Genomic DNA, 19,657 nt, shown 5'->3' on the forward strand with positions numbered 1-19,657 from the left:
AAGACTGCAGACAGTCCCCCGAGCTTCAGAGCCTGGGTCCTCCAGAGCCCTTTGCAGTGATTAAACGGGCTGTTGTGGGCTTGCCAGATAAGAGCGGTCACTTACAACCTTTTTTTTTTCTTTCCGCGTGAACTTGGGTTTGATGCTCTAAAAAATGGATTCCAAGAAACATTTAAAATCCAAATTATTCACATCTTGGACCTTGGCTGTCTGTGATGGGGAGTGAAATGAAATAATCACTGGAGAGGGTACTGTGTCTCCCAGGGCGGCTTGGAAGAGGTGGATCAGGGGTCGGTCTCAGGGGACGGAGAGGAATAGGCCGCAGAGGAGGGTTAACCAGCACGGGAGACCTGGGAGGCAGTGTGTGCGTCGTAGAAGGTTTGTCAGTCAGCCCGAAGGATGAGCACAGTCGTTGGAAACCCAGAGAGTAGCAGTTACTGTCATCCTTTGGGGTACAAGAGAGAGAGAAAAGAGAAAGAGAGAGACAGAGAGAGAGAATCTCTAACAAGTATCTAATTACGCTTTGAGAACCATAAAGCATAAGATTACAAAGATGTTATGGCTGGTGTAGTCTGGCCTTGGAATCCAGCAGATAAACTTTCTAATGACCCCCAATTTTACATATCCATCCCCGATTCCTTCCTGAAGTGCAGACACTCGTATCACACATCTCCACTTTAATGCCCGATACACAGACATGTCAAACTCAACTGAGAAGGAATGCATATCAGATGGTCCATACCAGCGGAAGAGGCCAGAGCTCCTTGACTCCTCTTTCTCTCGCCTCCCCCACATAGCTGGTCCCTGTTGACATACCACCACAATACTCACGATAACAGCCCACCTCTCACCACCAGCACTTCCCAGCCACCCCCTGCTGCCCTTCTAACCCCTCTTTACTCTCCTCACTGGCGCCAGAGTGAACTTTTTAAAACATGATCCAAATAATGTCACTCCCTAGCCTGGCCTGTGGTGGCTCAGTGGATAGAGCATCGACCTGGAATGCTAAGGTCGCTGGTTTGAAACCCCGGGCTTGCCCAGTCAAGGCACAAACAAGAAGCAAGCAATAAACAACTAAAGTGAAGCAACTCTGATTTGATAGTTCTCATTCCTTCCCTCCTCTCTCCTCTTTCTGTGAAAGTCAGTAAATAATGTGTGTGTTTTTTCAAAATGAAAATATCACCCCCTAGTAAAACCCTCTGTGGCCGTCCACTGCAATTAAAATTCTCTAAAAGCTGCTTCATGGTCTGGCCTCCAGCGGCCGCGCCCACATCCTATTTTATTCCTTCACCTTTGTCCACTGTGCTCCAGAATTTGGGCTTCCGTCTGCCCCTCAGGTGCACCCAAGCTGTTCCTGCCTCGAAGGTTCCGCACCTGCCTTTGTCCTGGAAGGAGCAGTCTTCCCAGGGCCTTCCCTTGGCTGGCTGGTTCTCCCAAGTCTCGGACCCCCTGTGTCCCCTCGTCTGTCTAAACTAGCACTCACCGCACCTGCTGTCCCTCTCCAGCCCGGTGCGCTGACTGATGTTCTGTATGGCATTTGTCACTATTTGAAGTGGTCTTTATGTGTTCTATGGTCATTATCTGTCTCCTCCTCTGCCTCTGGGTGTAGGGACGTTGTTCTGATCACTTGGATGTCGTCAGAACCCAGAGTGCTATCTAGCACAGACCAGAGGATCCATTATCATTTGTGGAAGGACTGAACGTAAGTCCTATTTCCGAATGATTCACCCAAGGAACTCTACCAAGGGAACTAGAGTAGACTGACTTAAGTATGAGCTGAACGAGACCTGAGACTCTCTCCGATGTCCTGCTTCATGAGCATGGCCTTGCCAAGGCCAACTGGCCGTTATGCTTGAGGCTATTCTTTGAAGTGACAGTTTTTCTGGGACAGGGTACCTCTAAGAGAAAGGGTCACCAACAGTAAAGATGTATTAGAGGTGATGGGCCTGGCCAGGATTGTAAGGAGGCTCAGTCGCTGGCCACATTGCAGGTTGGAAGTTGGGTAAGACCCAAAGGGACAAAAAGTTGACAGGAGCCCAGTGGGCCGAGGCCTGGGGCAAGTGAGAGGCAGCCACGTTCCTTTTCTCTCTTCAGCATTCCCTGTGAGCACACACATGCTGGAAACAGTCCAGTGTGCTAGCGTTCATGGTGACGTTCTGGTGCGGAAAGGTTATGTGAGGACCAGGGACACCATGCTTCTAAATCCGGCCTTGGCCTTCATGTGTCTTTCCTGGAAGATGTCTAAACACAAAAACAATGACTGTTAGGACACAGGGTACCCCTCTATCATTGTCTGGGCTGGTGCTTTTAACCCTGGTGCAGAGCCTTCCAGTGGGTGTTGTGCTGGGTGGGTTTTCCCAGGCCTAACCCCCCCCCCCAGCCCGTATGTGACCACCAGCAGGTGTGAGTGCCCATCTGACCTGAGGGCGAGCCCACGGAGGCGTGCCAGGCAGGGACGGATGAAGACCGGCCTGGCATGCTGGTCCTCCCCCGGTGTGGCTTGTGAAGCAGAGGGCAGCGTATCCGAGCCGGGGCCTGAGCGTGTGATGTGTCGCAGGCCGGGCACCTGGGAGGCGCAGAGTGCGAGGCGCAGACCTTGAAGGTTAGGTGCTGCCTGGGTGGCCAAAGACACCACAGTTGTCAGCCACTTCCTTGCATGTGCATTTTTGTGTCATTCACATACTCACTATTATGAGCCATTCTCTCTTTTTAAGGCTTGGGAGGGACCCCAGAGGGGTCCCCTCCTTACGTCTCTCTCTCTGGCCTGGCCCCACCTGGGTGAGTGCCGCAGAGGGTAGGGCTGTGACAGGACCAGGCTGCCGGGTGTCCCCACGGCAGGGCTGAAGCAGCCAGGGGTGAGGGTAGCTGCCCTCACAGTCCGCGGGCTCCGGGATGTCACGTGACACCCGCAATCCAGAGCTGCCTATTCGTGTGACCATTGGCACCGTGCCTTCTCCTCTGCTGATTTACGACAGCTCTACGGACGTTGCAGGGGCCGCAGGTATGGAGAGGACTGTTTAAATGTTAACCTGCCTTCTGATACCAATCACGTTCATCTTAGGCACAGGAAGGGCTATTGCTATGAAGTCTTTTAATAACTGAGTTTTTCCTTTTTAGCTCTAAAATCTATAATACACACACACACACACACACACACACACACACCTTTGTTTTTGCTCCTCCCTACTGCTTGTCCGTCTGGAAGCTGCTGTTGAGGGGCTATCTCTGCTCACATGGATATTCTTTGCCACCTGTCTTGTGATCCCCAACTGCATCCTCAGCCCGCTCATTCTTCCCGACAGCTTGCTTCAGTCTGAGTTTTCTTACCTCGCTCTCGACTCTTTTAAAAGTAACACTTTTGCTGTTCCCTATGGCCCCTGTGTCTAAGAATTTACAGGCATGGTTTACATGGGGATCGATGAGATTTTAACACAATCTTTTACTGGTTTTATTTATTATGCTATTGTTGCACCGAGGAATTTACTCTAAAAATAGTGGTGGCATGGCTTTGAGAAGTCTAGAGGCTTTGTCATGGTCTTAAATGAGCTGGGTGATTTTCAAAGCTGGTTACCCCCCCCCCCCAAGCGTAGCCCAGAGCACCCCTCAGTCCGGAAGCAAAGTTCCCAGGCTGAGTGAGGGTTGTCTGCTTGGGCGTGTCCTCATTTTACACACAGATTGTTCGGCTGCAGATGATGCAATCCTTATCACACAGTTGCAAAAAGGATGGGACGTGTTTAAAATCATTTCCTGGAGGCTTGTGGTTTGCACACTGGCCAGTCTGTTTGTCTTACCCGAAGGCCCAACCCAAGAATAATCTGAGCTCATTTCATGACTCAAACACCTTAGAGCATGGCAGCTGCTTGTGTGACGAGGACTGTCTGGGAATCGGGGGTACTGCTAGGTGCAGAAATGTGTTTTGCTCCAGCAATGGCGGGTGCCTGCTTACGACTCCCTCAGGAAAGAGGGGACTGGGATGAGCACGTGTCATGGCCAACAAAGTAATGTTATCAGTACGTGAGCTTAAATTAATTTTAACGTTTTAGTAAAGAAATTATTTAACAAAGCTCTATGTCTGTTGTAAATACAACAGATTGTAAGAGAATTTTAGATAACATAGAAAATGTTCAATTCTATAACAGACATCAAAGATAGTCCTATGGAATGTTGGTGTTAACAATACCTGGTATTTATTGAGTATTCCTTCTTTGCTGAACACATGCTACTCCTAATGCTTCTAAGAGCATTGTGAAATCATCACCTCTTTTACCAATGAGGGGACTGAGGCTTAGGTGAAATAGTTTGCCTCAGATTACAGAACTAATAAGTAATAAACCTAGGGTAGATTAATGCAAAACAGAGATGAAATGCCCTACAGGCACATATTTTTATAAATATCCAAGAAAGAGAGTGACATAATGTAGTTGACATATATAAAATAATATTTAAGTATAACTTTTGTATAAACCTTATAACACATCAACTCCAGTATTTTGAATGGGAAGTTCTGTCACACAAAAAGTATTGCCCGGGCAGGGATGACAGTGTCTGTCTTCTCGTTCCTTCGTGCAGAGGGCTTTGTCAAGAGCCCGAGCTTGAGGGGTCTCACTGTCAGCTCCAACACCAGGAGCAGAATGACCTTGGGGAAGTCACACCACCTCTCTGGAACCCAAAGAGAGTGTCATTTCTGCCAGATGGGAGGGCATTGAGCACCTTGAGAGAGAACAGAAGTAAAACCCTTCAAAACCTAAGCCACTGTGCGGTCTCTCATGAGCTCCATGCGTAGGTCACCAGGAAAGAAGTCAGGGGTTTTGGTCATTGGCTCTGCCAGCCTTCCTTCCCTCCCTCTGCCCAGCTCCTTAGCCCCCCTCTCATCCATCGTGGGTTCGCTTCCAAGCCTACTGGTTCACTGTGGTCCATTTCTTCTCCGTCTTGGCCATGCGTGCTATTCCAATCCCCTTCCCAGTATCACCATGCCTTTGTCTTTCATTATGGCCTTGCAGTATAAGCCAGTATCATCCTTTATGTTTCTTTCTGAATCGGAAATTATCTTGCCATTGGGTTGTCCAGGCAGTGCCATGTCACACGCTCACTCTGTTTATTCCCAGGGTTTGTGTTTAAATCCAGGATGTAGACATTCCCTTTTGTTCTTCCATTTCACTTTCATTATTGTCACTCTAATGTGTTGTTCTGTAAGGGCATTAGACATTTGCCTATAATAGATAGATTCTTGCCCTTTTATCCTAAGTCTGAAAAACTCAATGTACTTTTTTCTTCTTTTTTCAAGTGAGAGGAAGGGAGATGGGGAGACAGACTCCCTGATGAGCCCTGACTGGGATCCACCCAGCAACCCCCATCTGGGGCTGATGCTCTGTTCATCTGGGGCTGCTTGCAACAGAGCTACTTTTAGCACCTGAGGAGGAGGAAGTTAACATCCTCAGTGCCTGGGGCCGATGCACTCAAATCAATTGAGCCATGGCTGTGGGAGGAGAAGGAAGAGAAGAGGGAGGGGGAGGGGTAGAGAAGCAGATGGTCGCTTCTCCTGTGTGTCTTGACCAGGAATTGAACCTGGGACATCCATATGCTGGGCAGATGTTCTACCACTGAGACAACCAGCCAGGGCCAAAAACTCCATACAAATATTTTTATAAATAACCACTATGCTATTGGCATGGAATTCACTATTAATATAGACACACAATGTGGCATGTCTCCTGTCAACAATGACTTTCTCCAGGCCAGCAGTAAGGACTGGCTAAATTGGGTCCCAAGTGTCTTCTAGAACTCTATGGACCACCTTGGTGTTGATTCAGTTACATTTGTACCCCATAGTTCTTCATTTTTTTCCCCACTAAGTAAAAATCATCTTTATGGCTACCCTGTTTGCATGGTTGGTGCTATTATCACAAATAAAAGTCTGTCATAGAAAAAGCACTCTTAGTATCCCCTGCTCTGACTTGCTTCGCCCTTCCCCACTCTGAGTGCAAACTTGTGTGGACACCTGCAAGCACACACGCACCTGTCTTTTGTGACTAGCATGTGGGGGGGCCTGCTGCCACAGAGTGTCTGAAGGGGGGTTTCCAATGACCTTCAGAACCCTGCAGGCCTCACTGTCTTGTCTGATCACACTGAGCACCCCTCTTTGTGAACACATGGATGTCCACTTCTGGGACAACGTTCTGTACAGCAGCAAATGGGGCGTGCGCGTGCACACACGCACACACACACACACACACACACACAGCTTCCTGGTGGCTCATTGTCTGAAACATGTCCATCCATCTAACTCCATCGGAGGAGGGATCTAGAGAACACTGCAAGGCACAGGTGGAACCTCTTGCCCATTTTGTTTATGGCCCAGGTGGCGGGAAAACAATGGGTACCTCTCCTCTCGCAGAGTTCTGTGTGAACTCAATGTGAGGGGAAGGCTCAAGGGTTTGGAACCAAAGGTCTAGGCTTCATCGCCAGGCGGGTACTTCCAAACAGTTCCTTAATAGGATAACGGGAATAGCTACAACACTTGATCTCATGGGGAATTTATGAGTGTCAAAGGGGTTAATAATGCCTGTAGAGAAGGGTTTATGAACTGAAAGCAGTTTATACACGTTGTTGCTCCTCCAATCCTTATTCTTGTTAAAACCACCACCTGCCAATGCATCTAGTTGACAGACCTGGAGCAGTTACTGTCTGCTGCTGGGGCTCCAGTGCAGATGCAAGAAAAAGGGTCCTTGCGCTTTCTGTCTGTCTGACTGTGGCAGCCAAGATTGAATGGGGGAATACAATAAAAGAAACAAAAAACAAAAAAAAAAAATCACCTGCCAAAAAACCTAGTTGAAAGGTACCACTCATGGGCTTTGATTTATTTATACAAGTGGGTGGTCTTGAAATCATTTCTTCTCTCCCCACTAGGGCCCAAGAATGCAGAATTTATACCATCATAGAGCTTTAAAACTGAGTATCCTGGCTTTTGAGTTTAACTCCAGGTCAACGGTTGCATGTTGGATGAGTCAGCGTAACAGAATCTGTTTTTATTGATTCCCTTGCTTCCAGTGCAGAAGTGAATTCCCAGGGTTTTCAGGAGACAGAGCAGTAAACTTAAGGTGTTTCAGGCAGTAATGAGGTTGGTGGACTCTGCACCCAGGGTTTCCCCGTCCTGTTGTTGGAGGAAACAATCTGGTAGCCAAAGAAGTCTGAGGCAGTATAATGAGGCTTATATACTCAAACTGCCTTTCAACAGACGCCAAAGAGTTTAAGTATTAAATTCATAATAGCCATATTTGTCAACCGAGAGCAAAAAAATGACCTCTATCTACCTGTCTTCCTCCTTCCAGAGACACACGGTCTTCTCAGGAGAGTTCTTTCCATCCTAAGTTCCTTGAAGGTTACAGTCAGGAAACATGTGGCCCTGTGGAACAGGCCGACACCTTGTGTTGTCAGTGGCTCGGGACTAAGTGATATAAGGAACAATATTTCTATACCATAGGTTCTGAAATGTCTTGTGTTGATGTGGTTATTATGTACAATAGGCTTCTAATTCCAAGTAAGATATCTGTTGGGTTTCTGAGATACACCCTGATGTCCTTTTACCTCAGTAGCTTGCTCCACTGATAGTACTCCCTTATCTGATGTGGAGCACTTACTGCCCTTCAGGTTCTTAGCCAAAACCCTACAGTCATGCATGACTCCCTTCTCTCTCTCTCTCTCTTTCTTTCTTTCTTTCTTTCTTTCTTTCTTTCTTTCTTTCTTTCTTTCTTTTTTCTTTTCTTTTCTTTTCTTTTCTTTAAATTCTCAAGAAATACTGGTGGGGTGGCCCTTTCTTCAAAATGTACCTAACATAGGACATCCTCGCCACCTGTTCTCCCACCATCCCTGTGGGAGTGGCCTACTTCCCCCTCGCCCCAAATGATGGCGGTTGTCTCCTAACTGCCTCACCTTTGCTCCAACACTGTCGTTCTCATGAGGACAGCCTTTGAAAGCCTCCTAAAATATGTCAGATCACATCACGACTCCACTCGAAACCCTCCAGGCCTCTCGTTTCACTCAGGGAAGCTGAATCTGTACACTCCCATCCACGTGGGTCTGGGACCGGCCCCATCCCAGCCTGACCTCACTGCCTTTCTCTTCCCTGTTCCCATGCTCTGGTCCAGCCACAGGGCTTTTGTACTTGCTGTTTCCACAGACTGGACTCCTCTTCCACCAGAGTCTTACGGTTTACTCCTTTAGTTTCCTTCAAGGCCTTGCTGAAATGTCACCTCCTCAGGGAGGCCTTCCCTGACCATTCTAATAAGCACCTCAGTCCCCTCCACACCTGGCTCTGTCCTGTTCATTTTTCCACAAAGCACTGATCACCGTCACCATGTGTCTCACTAACTTATTAAATGTATTGTCTTCCCCCCACCCCAGAATGTAAGCTCCATCAGGCCAGAAAGATTTGACTGACTTATTCATTAATGTATCGTCACTGCCTTGAATCAAGTCTGGCCCGTAGTACATTTGGCCGCCTTCACAGCTACAGCGTCCCAGGTCGGCCACTGCACACAGCCAGGGCTCACCATCCATATGGGAATGGCTCCCCCTGGAGTTGTGCAAAATGTCAGCTCCTAGGATCTCCATACGTGTTAGATAAATGAAAGAAAATATGTTTTTTCCTGACTATTTTCAGTACGTCTGTCAGTAATCCTGAGAAAAGTCACTGGTACTGAAAGAATGCTTGGAGAGGTTAGAGACTCACAGACCAAAGGAAGGTATCTATCACAGCCCCAGGTCGTGGGTTTAAAATGACCCACACCACCATAAATACTGTTTACCAGCTTGGCAAAGAACTTGACATTCCCGTGGAGGTGGGCAGATTGACTCTGTTTGGGAACTCTACATAATCACTATTTTCCCACAAGGTTGTTGAGCAGGAAGGGTTATTTTAAGCAGTCTGGAAAAGGCCCAGATGTCACCGTGGGGAAGAGGGACGTGTGTATCTCGGATTCCGTTTGGTTGGAGACAGGGCGCACACACTGTCCGTGTGGCCTGTCCATGTGCTGGCGCCGGGGTGGCGTCCACGACCTTGCAGGGGCTCTGCCCCATTTTGCAGGGTTCCCCGCTCGCTCTTCCTGTCCCCCACCTTCATGACATTCTCTCTCCACGTGAGTCCTTCTGCTACTGCTGGCTACATAAAATTTTATGCCTAAATATACCAGCCTCTCCTCTTCTTCCTGTCTGATCATTGAAGGATGTTCCAGTTCCTTCGGAACAGTCACTGTGATGTCATGGCCTTTCCTTACAAGGATGCATTATCAGGAACCAGGGTGTCACCCAGACCCTTGGGTGGGAGGGACAAGGGCATCTGCTGGGAGCAGCCCCAGCAAAGGACACATCCTCCGTAGTCACTGGCATGACCAGGCGGCTGCTTACCAGTGTGGCTCATGATATTTGGAGGATGTGTCACATAGGGCAGGCACTTCCTTGCTGTTCTTCCCCAGTTACCAGAATGGTCTGGTTTTCCACTGTTCACTGTTTTCTAGTGTTTAGAGCTTAAATGGGACAAAACTGTTAGATCCATGTGGCTACTCTGAGAGACTGTTGAGAACTGTCCCATCTTTCTTGTGAAGTGGCACACACAGTGCAGAGCCTTGCCTTTCCTCCTTCCGGCCGGATGGATGGGGGCCGTGCTCCCCCAGGGCTGGTGGGAATGCCGGAACCCCTCCTGAGCTGCCGCTTGTCAATCCTGACTTCCTCCTTGCGGTGGAGGAGGTGTCCCGGAGACGATGAGTCAGCAGGAAATGGCCAGTAGCCCTGTGAGCTTTGTCATCAAGGAGGCCGGCAGCTAGTGGTGTGGCTTTGCTGCTGAAACCTTCGGGGGAGAACTGGTTCCATTTAGCTGAGATGCAGTTTCTGCCCTACAGTGCCTTTTTCTGGGTGGGTGGGGGCTGGGACAGGACTCAGCGGGTGCTGTCTGAACACATCCTGTGCTCACCTGCGCGTAGACAGGATAGCCTGGCCCCGCAGCAGCGTGGGTGCAGGTCTGCATCCCCTCCTACACCGCACGGTCACAGCCCCCATCGCAGTGAGCAGGGCCTGGCTCTCCGTTTCCAGGTTCTGCTCCTTGGTGGTTCTGCAGCTGAGCCCCGATGCTCAGATAGGCTGCCCAGCCTGGGCCCATGCCAGGCCTTGTTGCCGCTCAGAGGAGGGAGGAAGGACTGAGGGTGAAGAGTTTGGGCCTCAGGACCCACTGCCCTTGGCTCTCAGTAGGGCTGTGGACACGAGTCCGTTGCTCGTCTGTCTCAGTGGTTCCATCTGGAAAATGGACACAAACTCCTCCCAGGCTTGTTTTTCTCATGAAATTCGATCATGTTTGGAAAACCTCACATGTGGGCCCAGCTATCTTAAGATTTGCTGGATTAATGTCTCTCCCCAGCATGCTGGAGAGGAGAGCCATCCGTCCTATCATCGTTTCCTGCTAGAAGGTGCCCTCTTGGTCCCTTCAGGCCCCACATCAGCTTCTGCTGGGACCACACAGGTCGCTGAGCTGCCGGCATGGGGGGCTGACTCAGGAGCAGTGGCCACATGGCCAGTATGTGGACACTTGCTCTCGACTCTACAAAGTTCTTTTTTCTTCTTCTTTTTTTTTAACTTTAACTGGGATAATAAGAAGAGAATTAACCATTTTCATTTCTCTGCTTAATTTCTTTTCAACCAGGAGAATTCTTTTAAATAATAACGTAGAATCATCTCTTCATTGGCTTGTTCATTTGTCTTTCCATCCATTAGGTCAACTAGCTGTTTCTCGGAGCTCCAGCACCCGGGCCAGTCCTCACGGACCTTTCTTCTCTCACTGGGGACTTAGTCAGTGGGCGGGCAGTTACAGGGTCATGTGATAAAAAACTGGTCCAGAGAAAAGTCAGAGGCTAGGGTAGCACTCAGCAAAGCCACCTCACCCAGATTCAGAAGTGCCTGGGGACTTCCTGGAGGAGGTGGTTTCTAATGGGAGACTTAAGTAAGTATTAGAACTTCGCCAGACAGGACACAGACTGCGTGAAGGTTTAGAAGCAAGAGAGACTCTGGTTCAGTGGAGGAGCTGAGTTTACCAGGGCGGAAATAGGGAATTTTGGGAAGGTGCACCGAGAGAAACAGAACTGGAGGGGTGCGTGAGAGCCCTGTATCTCTTTATGTCTTTCTCGTACTTTATGACGCGTCCTACCCACAAACGGCAGAGGTGGTGCATGCTGCCCCACGTGGGGGATGAGGACAAGGACTTGCGCAGACGAGGCAGAAAGGCAATTCTCACAGTACAGAGTCTTCGAGACTTTCCTCATGTCCTCTGAGTTGTCGTGAATCTGACCAGTCTGAGATGTACTCAGATCCACGTTTCCAATCCTGGGACCGATTCTCTCCCTCCATTAAAAAGAATGTGGATACCTTACTAATATCCATCACTCAGATTTCTTTTTCCAACACCTTAATTCCACGTGCCAGATATTATTGTAATCCTGTCTGCATTTAATATGTTAATAGGCAAACTAAGCTAAATACACTTATAAGAGGAAAACTCTTTCAACTCTAACTTTAATCAAAGTTAATTGAATTGAAGTACTCAAGAAGGCTTTATAAAATATTAGCTTGAGTCTGACCCGTGGTGGTGCTGTGGATAGAGTGCCGACCTGGAACGCTGAGGTCGCTGGTTCAAATCCCCAGGCTTGCCTGGTCAAAGCAGATAGAAGCAACTACTACGACTTGATACTTCTCTCTTCTCTATCCATCCATCTCTCTCCCTTTCTCCCCTGTCTCTCAAAGTCAATAAATAAAATCTAAAAAGAAGTGTGTGTGTGTGTGTGTGTGTGTGTGTGTGTATATATATATATATATATATATATATATATATATATATTAGTTTGAGACTAATTATGTGAGATGAATAAGGGGAGAAACTTAGTACTGAACCATCAACCATCTCTCAGAGTCATCCCTGTTCTGTTCTGGAATATTCTCGTTGGTCCCTCTGCTGAGAAGGGTGACTGCTACCTCTGTCCTTTGACCATTTTAATATTGGTTCCAGAGGGGAACTTACTCGTACCTTTTCATTCATTTGTATCATTATTATATTAATTGTCACGTGTTTTCAATAGTTTTACTAGATTTACTCAACAGACGTGGGCCTTAGACTTTTAAAAGTCTTCCTATAGCGCTTAGCATGTAGCACATGCTGTTTAATTGACAACGATAAACTTTTGATACAAATGGCTTGTGAAGAAATTTAAGTTTTATTAAAGAGATAAACTAATCCTTCCTAGCAGTGACAAAGGAAAATTGCTGAGACAAGTATCCTTTCTTCATAACTGGCTGTCACTGAGCAATTGACCTGTGACAGTTTCTACCAGACTGCCACATAGACTTTCTCCATCCCCTTCCGTGGTCAGAGATGTTGGCTGAGTGATTCTGCGGGAAAGCCCACGGCCTCTGGTTGCAGAAGCGCAAACGGAAGTGACTCTCCCCGAAGGGGCAGTGTGAGCAGCAGCTCTGACCTCCGCATCCTGTGTTCTGGCTGTAAACATAGCACTCTGTACTGTTTGCGAAGGTCTGACCCCATTATAGAAATGATAAACGTAAAGCCAGTGAGCTATCTCATCTGCTCCCTAGGCCTAGACAACCTGGAAGTTCTTAACGCGTAGAAAGCACTCGACTAACATGAGTTTTTGCTTTTTACTCCTGTTCCCTTCTTTATGGGGAGGCTGACCACTGCGATAGCCACTGGCCATCCGTGGCTACTAGTGCTTGAAATGTTACTTGTCCACAGTGGTTTGTGCTCTAAGTAGGAAGTACGCACTGAGTTTCAAAGACTTAATTTGGAAAAAAAAAAAAAATGTTAAATAGCTCATTAAAATACTAACACTGCATGGTAGTTTCTATATACTGAGTTAAGTAAAGTATGTTATTTAAATTAATTTCAACATGTGGCTTTACTATTATTATTATTAATATTAGGGAGAGACAAACAGGAAGGGAGAAAGATGAGAAGCATCAACTTGTAGTTGTGGCACCTTAGTTGTTCATTGATTGTTTCTCATATGTACCTTGACCTAGGGGCTCCAGCTGAGCCAGTGACCCCTTGCTCAAGCCACCGACCTTGGGCTTCAAGCCAATGACCTTTGGTCTCAAGCCAGCGACTACGGGGTCATGTCTATAATCCCACACTGAAGCTGGTGAGCCCGCGCTCAAGCTGGCAACCTCGGGGTTTCCAACCTAGGTCCTCAGCGTCCCAGGTTGGCACTCCCAGGTGCCACCACCTGGTCTGACAACATAAGGTTTTCATATTATTAATGTAACTACTAGAAGATTGTAAATGACATAGGTATCTGACGCTGGTGGCTTGCATTAGGTTTCCATTGGTCAGCTGTGCTTTCAAGAGACCTCCCATGTACTGGAACAGGACCGCTGTATGTCAGACATCCAGCCAGACATCGATCAGCAAGGAGGAAAGGAAAAATGATCAAATTGTAGCCATACAAACGTGAGCTATTCACTAATTAAAAATCGAAACGAGATGTGTGTCTCCACTGTTCTGTGATCTGGTCTATCTTTAAGACACATTAGCTAACATTTCACATTGAATAAAATAAACTCCTATTTCTAGGTTACTGGTTGGCTCACCATGGAGCGGCTTTCCCGAGAACCGAATGGGAGACGTGTACAAATGTCCTGTCGACCTACCCACGACCACATGTGAAAAACTCAATTTGCAAAGTAAGTTGTAATTAGCAATGTGATAATTTTTTTTTTTTTTACAAATAACAAAACCTGGTTTGTTGTATACACGATTGAAAAGTAACAAAACCAATCACAGTTCTGTTTTAAAAAAATACCAGCTTTTATTGCCCCTGCCCAGTTAATGGGACCCAATTGTATCTAAATTTCCAACACAGTTTGAAGGCCTGATGTAATAAGATGTGTCAACAATGTACTGTCTCCTGGGCCATCTACCCATCTACCTCTAGATAGGAACCAGTTTGCACCAACATTTAGGATGATTTTGGATTATTTACAGAAATCTAAGTCCACCCACATCTCTCTCTCTCTCTCCCCCCCTTTTTCTCTCTCTCTCACCCTTCAAAACAAGCCATGAAGTCTAGACATGTCAGTCTTTGGACAGATCTCAGAGGTACTATATCTAAATGATGTCCTTCTAGTAAAAGACAGTCACGATTTGGAGTTATCTGTAGTTGTTTGGAATTGCTGTTGTAATTGCCCACATCTCAAAGACTCTCTATGAATGTAAAAAATTACAAAATGCCACTGGAAACCTAAGTGAGTCATATTTCCACACAGCGCTTCCTGATGCAGGCAAAAAAATAAAAAATTACTCAATTCGATTATCATCCTCATTCAAAAGAGCCAGCACTGAGGAGTCCCGGAGTCCTGAGGAATTGAGGGGTGTATTAGGAAAGTACACTGTTGTGGAGATCGAAGGAAAGAAGAGATTCAAAAACAGTGACTAAGACTTAGAAACAAGGGCGAGAGTGTTGCTGACATGCCTGTGTCTCCCTGACCTCCAGAGTCATTGCTGACGTACAGCAGGGACTCAGTAACCTGTCTTCAGTGAAATGGGCCAGCTGTCAATCATGTTAAAGGCTGGAGGTGGAGGGTACTGTGACTGAGGGCAGAGGCTCGTCTTGTTTAAGGAGGGTGCAGGTGATTGAGATTTGTATTCTTGAAACATTTTCAATACTCATCATACACATAGAATACATATAAATTCTAAACATAATAAAAATATATACAGGCCCTAGCTGGCTACTCCCAGGTTTGAATTCTGGTCAGGGCATGCAAGAGAAGTGACCATCTGTTTCTCCAGCCCTCCCTCTTCTCTCTCTCTCTCTCTCTCTCTCTCTCTCTCTCCTCCCACAGCCTTGGCTCTATTGGTTTGAATGCATCGGCCCCAGGTGCTGAGGATGGCTCCATGGAGCCTCTGCCTCAGGTGCTAAAAATAGCTTGATTATGAGTATGGCCCAAGATGGGCAGAACATCAGACCCAGATGGGGGTTCCAAGGTGGATCCCAGTTGGGGTGCATGCAGGAGTCTGTCTCTCTATCTTCCCTCTTTTCACTTGGAAAAGGAAAAAAAAATACACATACACACACACACATACACACACACCCCTAATGTTTCATATTACCTCTCGCTTTTGAACACCCATCCCTAATGTATTCATTTTATTTTTTAAAAATGACATACATGTACTGACATATTATCTTCCTAACCAAAAATAATACATTTAGCAGAATAAAAACACACCTAGACGTTCTATTATTTTCCTCTCGGCACCCCATATCATCGCATCCGGAGGATAGACCCGACAGTGTGGATGGGAGAACGTAGATGACAAGGAATTTAGGGGCCGTGAGTAGAGAACAGGTGCATGGAGGAAGGCCGGCCTCTATTTCAGGAGGTGGAGTAGTGAGGAGAATCAGGAAAATGGCTCGGTGGGGTCGCGGGGCCCAGGGAAGATTTTTCTCATAAAAGGGGGGTGATCTCATTGGCTGGGAGAGAGGACGGAGGAGGTAAACGGGAGGTGACAGCTTGTCAAGAGCTGCACTGTCCGAATGGGATCACCAGCACCTGAGGCATCTGAGAAAGGGTGTTCTCTTCTCTAAGAAGCGAAGGAAGGATTCCTACGGCGATCCTCGGGCAGATGTGCGGAGAGGCTGAGCTCACACTTCCAGGGTGACGCGCTGTTCACAGACAGCGAGGGGACCTGGGTTGAACTTGGAGGCCTGGAAAGGAGGATAAGGGTTTAGAACGGTCATCCTGGGATGTGATCAGATAAATGAACATGGCAGAGTTGTCTTGGCAGAGATTGGGGAGCGCGAGGTCATGGTGTCACTGAGGAGAACGGCAGTGTTCAGCAGTTCAGGGACAGGCACAGTGGATGGTGCTGGGTCAGAGGCAGAGACGGGGTTGGAGAGATTTATTTATTGCTGGATGGGCCTAGCCTCAGGATTTCCTTATAAAATCTTCTCACTGTTGCTTTGAGCTGGATTCCACCATGTGGCATCCTACAATTTCACCGTAAGGATACTTTTTTCTGATCCATAATGAAGCATTAGATAGTTGTCATGACCTTGGAAAGGACAAGGATGTCAAACTGGAGACCAAATGGAGTCCTCAGGTGTGTTTTGTGGCCCGGCACTTTGAACATTTAACATGTAAATGCCTGTAAGTTCCGCCCTCTCTGGACCCCACCCCCAGTAACTTACACCTTCAGCGTCACACAGGTGAGGGAGCCAGTGGGTCACGGAAGGCCTCTCGCAGCCTTATGCTTGGTCAACTGAGCTTCCGGGTGTTTGGCACTAAATACAGGGCTTCAAATAAATGTGTGTGTGCAAGGGAAGTTTTTAAACAGCTTTAAATAAGTGGAGAACATTTTAAAACTTTTTTTTAATTTCCCTTTGAAAGCTTCCGTCAGCATTCCCAACGTTACCGAGATGAAAACCAACATGAGCCTGGGCTTGACTCTGACAAGGAACGTGGGAACCGGAGGATTTCTTGTGAGTGTTTACTTTTCGGATCTCCGTCCTCCTCAAGGATGTATGAAGTCAGTCTTTTTCGGCCTCCCTCCTATGACAACAGATCTTGAGGTTTAAATGTTAGAGTTTGCTTTATGACCAGCCGTGGGCTATCCACTGTGAACTAACAACCTGGAGATGGGCAGGCTTCTTAAGACACTCAGCAAAGCCATTGCCCCGGAATGTTTGGAGAAGGACGAGCAAAAGGAACACCATATTTTTTTTTATTTTTGCATTTGAAAAGTAATGTGTGGTCTTTCTGGGTCTCATTTCTCCTTTCCTTTTTTTTTTTTTTTTTTTTTTTTTTTGTATTTTTCTGAAGTTGGAAACGGGGAGGCAGTCAGACAGACTCCCACATGCGCCCGACTGGGATCCACCCGGCATGCCCACCAGGGGGCGATGCTCTGCCGCAATCAGAGTCATTCTAGCGCCAGAGGCAGAGGCCACAGAGCCATCCTCAGCACCCCAGAAAACTTTGCTCCATGGAGCCTTGGCTGCGGGAGGGGAAGCGAGAGACAGAGAGGAAGGAGAGGGGGAGGGGTGGAGAAGCACATGGTCGCTTCTCCTGTGTGCCCTGGCCGGGAATTGAACCCAGGACTCCTGCACGCCAGGCCGACGCTCTACCACTGAGCCAACTGGCCAGGGCTCATTTCTCCTTTCTATAGCAACACTCAAGAGAGGTCCTGCTGATTCCAAAAGCAGGTCTCAAGGCTGAAACGTACTTTTGTTTTTAATCATTTCCCCTAACCTTTGGCTAACCTGATACTAGTGAAGGCGTGGCTCAGTCTCTCATCTACTTTCTCGAATGCTGTGAAGAGATATCACAAATCAATGAGATAGAATACCTTCCTGACCAAGTGTTCTGGCCACTCCATGGGTTAATAACTTACATATCCAAGTGCGCTTTCAAGGGAATTAGAGAGTTGATGTATGCAAGTAGAAGAAAGTGGAAATTTTCCAAAAGAGGGGAGCATTTCTGAGCTTAGCACTAACCAAAGAGATAATATAGGAAATCGTTGAAAAGATTTGATGATATGAAAAGATTAAAATCATTGCACACACACAAAAGAAGTTGAAAAGCAAACAGAATTCCAGTTTGAAATCACCCATCTCCAGCAGCTTTTACAGGTGTACCCTACTTGTACTATTGTCGTATTAAAATAGTCCGAGAAAGCTTAACTTGACATTGATTACACCTAGGACATGCTAACCTAAGAGCCTATGTGTATAACAGGAGTCTTCTAAAAATGAATCAATTTTGAGCTACATCATTCTACTTGCATGAATAGATACTTAGTATTCAGACAGACTTTGTACTGCTAAGTAAATCGAGTGTTGCTTATAACATGTATTGCATCAGTGCATAGATGAATGTTGTCATGAATCTTCCTTCATGCTTTAGGATATCTCTAAATCCTTATAATAGGATTGCTTTCATCTTTTTTTTTTTTTACTTATTTGTTTTTAAAATTGAGAAAATTCAGAAAGAGAAATATATTGAGACTTATGGATGACAATGTGTTTCAAGGTTTTTCACCTGTAATTTCAGATAAAGTAAAATAAAATCACAAGAGAATTTGAGAGATTAACCATGTAGCGAGCAGAGAGGGAGGGAAGAAAAGAGAGATGTATGGGAGAGAGAGAAAACAGAAGAAGGAGGAAGAGGAGGAAGGGGAAGGAGAAAAAGAGGAGGAAGAGGAAGAAAGAGGAGGAGGAGGAAAAGGAAGAAGAAAAAGAAGGGGAAGAAGAGGAAGAGGAAGAAGAAGAAGGAGAAGAAAGCCAGTTTTTTTTTACATGCCTAAGAGACCAACATCTTAAGATACTCAAGAATTATGTGGAAAAGACGAACAATCATCACATTTTTTTTGAAACTCCTTAAATTCTGGGCTTAAAGCGGGAATGTATTTCTGGCAGTAACAATTGGCATATTCTAATTTCAACTTCTTAATGCTGTTTTCCATCGCTTTAAAAAATTTTTTTTTGAATATTTCATGAGTAATTATTTTGCAAGGTGATTAGGAAAAATACCGACTTGGGATTGAGGATATAGAAATTAATCATTGGTATCTGTTCTTTGGAAAAACTACCAAAGGCATCAGTTATGATTTCACCCTAACTGGCAGAGTGAACCAGTTTTTTAGGGGGAAGCCCAGCCTGTTCACCAAGCATGAAAATGGAGCGCAGCCGCTGCCTTCTCTTCCGAGACGCCAGCAATTAAACTGGGTCAGATAAATTTCCTTTTATGCTTCCAACTGATTTTTGCAAGTCCACACTTTCTGTTCAGTTTTAATCTTTGGTCTGCAACTTAAAGGTAAACTTGTAGCTGCTTTTTTAAGATCTTGACTAGATTTCTTCTTTCCCATTTTTTTCTTTTATATATTTAATATTATTTAATCTGGCCCTGGCCGGTTGGCTCAGCGGTAGAGCGTCAACCTAGCGTGCGGAGGACCCGGGTTCGATTCCCGGCCAGGGCACACAGGAGAAGCGCCCATTAGCTTCTCCACCCCTCCGCCGCGCCTTCCTCTCTGTCTCTCTTCCCCTCCCGCAGCCAAGGCTCCATTGGAGCAAAGATGGCCCGGGCGCTGGGGATGGCTCTGTGGCCTCTGCCTCAGGCGCTAGAGTGGCTCTGGTCGCAACATGGCGACGCCCAGGATGGGCAGAGCATCGCCCCCTGGTGGGCAGAGCGTCGCCCCTGGTGGGCGTGCCGGGTGGATCCCGGTCGGGCGCATGCGGGAGTCTGTCTGACTGTCTCTCCCTGTTTCCAGCTTCAGAAAAATGAAAAAGAAAAAAAAAAAAAATATTATTTAATCTAGTCATTCCTGTGGGGTTGAGTCCATTCTTGGCATTTCGGGCATGCCGGAGAAGGGGAGTTTGGGATTGGGTGCAGAAAGGGAGCACACACGATGTGGGCGAGAAGACCGGTGTCAGCCTTTATGACCGAAGGCTTCAGAGAGTGGAAATGAGGGGCTCTGAAGTCCTCTAAGACATTTCTCTCTAGCAGAGTTAAAAACTAGCAGTTCATGAGCCTCATCTGTTTGTAAAGCACAGAACACTTTTTTTTTAACTGCATTTTAACACAAAATTTGTCCTTTCTGACTGTCCTTGAGAAT

The 19,657-nt window shown here is 46.7% G+C and overlaps 1 protein-coding gene and 1 non-coding gene across 3 annotated transcripts in view; both read left to right on the top strand.

The window, feature by feature from the left end:
- The window catches only part of ITGA2 (integrin subunit alpha 2), a 92,946-nt gene that overhangs the window by 24,580 nt on the left and 48,709 nt on the right, over positions 1 to 19,657 (top strand). For both annotated transcript variants that reach the window (XM_066240713.1, XM_066240724.1), the window contains exons 3-4: positions 13,619 to 13,728; positions 16,438 to 16,529. In XM_066240713.1, the coding sequence (XP_066096810.1) occupies positions 13,619 to 13,728; positions 16,438 to 16,529 (202 nt within the window). The remainder of the gene's footprint in view (positions 1 to 13,618; positions 13,729 to 16,437; positions 16,530 to 19,657) is intronic.
- Positions 6,650 to 6,781, top strand: LOC136321172 (small nucleolar RNA SNORA31). The gene has a single exon (XR_010728460.1). It is a non-coding gene; the product is annotated as a small nucleolar RNA SNORA31 (small nucleolar RNA).

Source organism: Saccopteryx bilineata, chromosome 1 (genome assembly GCF_036850765.1).
Source record: "Saccopteryx bilineata isolate mSacBil1 chromosome 1, mSacBil1_pri_phased_curated, whole genome shotgun sequence".
Taxonomy (NCBI): Eukaryota; Metazoa; Chordata; class Mammalia; order Chiroptera; family Emballonuridae; genus Saccopteryx; species Saccopteryx bilineata.